Source organism: Hydra vulgaris, chromosome 13 (genome assembly GCF_038396675.1).
Source record: "Hydra vulgaris chromosome 13, alternate assembly HydraT2T_AEP".
Lineage (NCBI taxonomy): Eukaryota > Metazoa > Cnidaria > Hydrozoa > Anthoathecata > Hydridae > Hydra > Hydra vulgaris.
Window position 1 is genome coordinate 49,457,501 of NC_088932.1, and position 4,582 is coordinate 49,462,082.

Below are 4,582 nucleotides of genomic sequence, written 5' to 3' on the forward strand. Positions count from 1 at the left end.
TTCCGGATAAATTTTCTATAGTTTGGTTATAAAAAAATTAAAATTATAGATTTTATTGAAAAGTATAAGTAGTTTTAGAGAGTTTTTTTAGTTTAACTAGCATGCAAGTTCCTAATAGGAACTTGCATGCTACTATATATATATATATATATATATATATATATATATATATATATATATATATATATATATATATATATATATATATATATATATATATATATATATATATATATATTTATAAATAAATATATATATAAATATATATTTATATATATATATATATATATATATATATATATATATATATATATATATATATATGTGCTAATATATATATATTAAAGTGTTTATGATAAAATTAATATTAAATCTAAATGAATCGGCAAAAACTCCAAAAAGCTACAATAAATGTAGATTTATCATAAGACACTACAGGAAATGTAGCGTTTTTGTCTACATAATGTACGCGAGTGAAACATCAACATTCAATGTAGATAAATAAAAAACTACAAAATTTTAGATAAAAAGGCAACACTGTTTGTAGTTATAATGCTACATTAATGTAGATTTTTCCGCGTCTACAATTAATGTAGACTTTTTATCTACATAAATGTACGTGAGTGAAACATCTACATTTAGTGTACGCAAAATTGCTACATTTTGTAGATAAAAAGACTACACTATTTTTGAGAGTGTAGGTACAAATAAAAAAAGGTTTCTTGGGCTACTAATTTTTAAACCCTTCTACATGGCGAAATTTTACAGTTTAAGTCAAAATACTAATACTAACACAAAGTGATTAGTACAGAGATGTGATCATATTAGTTTCAGCATTTTTAGACAAGTCTGAGTCCTTGAATTTGGTAATTGAAAAAATCTGGCCCCAAATATTATACTTAATCTAGCTATAATTTGATAAGAAATTATATTTAAAAACATAAAATTGTTATTATTAAATTGTTACTAAAATAATAAAATGCCTTTGTGTGACATCATTGAGTAACATCATTGTGTGACATCATTGTATGACATCATTGTATGACATCATTGTGTGACGTCATTATGTGATTTAAATTTGACGCGATAATGATGTCTCAACCTTCTAAGTACATGATGAGATTTTTTACAATCATGAGTTGTTCATGTTATGATATCAAGGTTTATCTCAAGTTAAAGTAGTTGTATAACTTTATTTTGATAGTGTACTGATCTCATAAGCGTATCATGATATGATATCTTAGATGAATAAGTTTAAAAGTCTCTTCAACTGAAAGCAATTTATTTTTAACAAAGTTTTCCTATCTCAAAAATTAATGAACATAACATAGGGTGTCCCACAAGCATCCATACTCGGAACTTTTCTATTTATTATATATATAAATCTTAACAAACCATCCAAGTTAAAGACTATAGTTTTTGCTGACGACACAAACTTGTTTCGGTTATGTGAAAATATAAACATTTTTTTTAATAATATGAACAGAGAACTGAAAAAAAATTTCTCTAAATATTGATGAAAAAAACTGAGTACTTTTCTAACCAAACTATAAGAAACAGATTCTGCCTGTAAAAAAGTCTGATATCTTTATTGTCAGCGTATCTTAAAAATAGAAAAAATGGCAAAATTTTCAAAAGTTTTTTATTGAAGAAAATCTGTCTTAGAGTTCACACATCTATTATATTTCTAATAAAGTTGCAAAATGCATTGGAGCGGATTATTTTTACGTACACGTTATTATATTGTTGTAATTGGTATTTATTTTATTCATGTCTCGGAGTTGTAAGCAACTATATTTTTATTTACTTCGTATATATCGAACTTTATATTTATGATTTAAATTTGTATATCTTTACTGCCAATCAGTGATTGGTTACTTGTAATTACTTCGTAGTTGTAAAATAAGCATGTATAAAAAAAAAAAAAAAAAAAAGATATCTAGAGGTATTTTAAACAAAAACCAATCAACACAATTATACTAGTCTTTCATTCATTGTCATATAAATTATTCAAATATTAAATGGAGAAGTACACATAAAACTAAAATTTCTTTAATGGCTTCAGACACACGCAGCTCGCCTAATAAATTTTAAAAATCATTTTTCAAACTCTCAACCGTTTTTTAGACAAAGAGACGCTTTATATTATTATCAACTAAATGTATTTAATGTTTTGTGCTTTACGTATAAATGTAAAGAACTTATGTCACCCAATGTTTTTGTAAACTTTTTAAAAATTAAACCCCAAAACAAATATAATATACGTAGTAAGAACATTCCAGAAAAACCTATTTGCAAAAATAAACAAGCTCAATTTTGTATATCTTTTCATAGACGTTTTTTCAAGAATGAAATAAAACGGTCTAATTCTATATTTTCAACTGAATTGACCTGCTCCTTTTTCATAGAATCTATAAAAAATGTTGTCTTTTCAACAACAAAGTATTCTTCATGTTTTTTGATTTTGTAAAAATACTTTCAATTGTTATGCTGCAAATAAATTTGTTATGTTTTATTGTGAGTTTTACTTCTTAAGAAGTGTTAAACTTATCATTTATAATGATTATATATTATTATATTATTAATTGATATTGTAAATAATATTATACAGTAATACTTGCAATATAATTATGATGTCATATTGCTAACTGGTTGAATGAAAATCAAATTTCTAATTTAAACAATCAAATTAAAAAACAGTTTTTAAACAATCAAAAATCTTGTAAAGGTTATGTACATTCAAGTCATTAAAACAATTGTAAGAGTTACTTATCAGACAAGTCATCAAAACGACGAAAAGAGATTTATGAGTTGAAGCCAGAAAAACTTAATTTATACACTTTGTTTTCAACCTTTTAAAGCATTGTAATTATGTCAAAATATTTTTATAGTTAAACCTATTGAAATTCGCCATTACTTTCTTTCTTTATTTATATAATTATACATAGGTAGTATGGTGTTTGTTTTATATCTTTTTGCAAACAATAAATAAACGAAGATAACTTTTCATATTTTGAATTACCTTTACCTTAAGCAACTGTTTTCGGAAGGATTTAATTGCGTAACAATTAATAAGAACATTAGAAATGGTAGAGAATTTTGAAAACAAGGCGGTAGTTGTTGCCAAATGTGTTGGTATATCAATTTTTAGCAATGTCAAAACACCAACAATAGCGTAAGATATCCAAAAGAAAAAAAATGCAACTGCTGATAAAAAACAAACTTGCAAATATTCTTTTTCTAAAAGATTCGTTTTTGTGTTTTGAGGAAATTTGCGTGCCTTTCGGTAACGAATTTCTTTTGCGCTAAAATATAACGCTATGGCCATGACTATTCCAGGTAAAATATTGCAACAAATAAAAATAGTTAGAATAAAAGAAAAAGAATTTGATTTTGTCAATTTCCAGTCCAACGAGCAACCTTTCTTATCAAGATCTAGTTTATATTTTGACCAACCAATAATAGGAAGCGTAGCCCAAAAAAAACCGTACGCGTAGCATACAAAAATTAACGCTGCTCTGCACAAAAACATTTTATGATATTTTAAATATTGCCTTGGGTATTTTATTGCAATAGTTCTGATAAAAGAAAGCATTGCCAAATGAGTTATATTGGTAATAGCAAAACCAAAAGCCGAAAAACTGCTTGCAATGCATAACGGAGTACTTTCAACCAAATATTCAGCAACCATTACTAATTGAAGTGTTAATCCAATTGTCGATTCTAATAGATTTGTAATAGAAATGCTGACAACAAACAAATGCGTTAGCTCTTTTCGTTTCACTTTAGCTAGAATTATATAACAGGCAGTCATGTTTAACACAATTGACGTCATAAGCACTGCGGAAATAACACTTTGAGCTACTTTGTTAGTATTCATGTTCAACCTAGAAAGTTAAATGAGAAAATTGCTCAAGACTTCACATCAATAGTATTTATGTTTAATGGAAAAAGTATTATATAAATTTCTTCATAAAGTTTTTGAAATAATGGTGCGTGGAAGTTCCTAGATCCTAGAGTCAATAAGACAAATATTATTTTTTTTAAATTTTACTTTAAATTGGAAAAGCAAATTATGTTTTAATTACTGATAGATAATAATTGTTAATAGAACATATATAAAAAAATTGATAGATAATACTGCTAGATAATACTGATAGATAATAATTATTAATAGAACTAAATAAAAAAATACTTTACCATTTTAAAAAGAAATTAAATTAGTAAAAGGAAATAAGCAGTGAAAATAAGTTCTTTTTACTTAAGGTAAAAAATATTATTTAGTTAAATGAGCTAGAATTTTATGTTTCTGCCAAATATCTAATTTTTGATGGGTAATACCACGAATTTTCAGAATACTGCTTTTGAAGAGTGCTTAAATTTGCATATAAATATAATCTTCATGTAAATAAAAAGATTTTTTTAAATTTTTGATAAAAAATTAACTTTACGAAAAACCTTTTTTAATCCCGATTTAAATAGATGTGCTTTTAAGTAATCAACAAACAATAAAAAAAAAATTATCTACAACTAAATCTAACTATTATGTCGAACCGTAAAAACGTGCGGCTGGTATTATTTT

At 25.1% G+C, this 4,582-nt stretch overlaps 1 protein-coding gene across 1 annotated transcript; it reads right to left on the minus strand.

Moving 5' to 3' along the window:
• Window positions 1–2,914: 2,914 nt before the first annotated feature.
• LOC105847123 (opsin-3) lies at window positions 2,915–3,883 on the minus strand. Its single transcript, XM_065815557.1, has one exon. The coding sequence runs from the start codon at window positions 3,878–3,880 to the stop codon at window positions 2,966–2,968; it is 915 nt and encodes a 304-aa protein (XP_065671629.1). The 5' UTR covers window positions 3,881–3,883; the 3' UTR covers window positions 2,915–2,965.
• Between the last annotated feature and the right edge of the window lie 699 nt (window positions 3,884–4,582).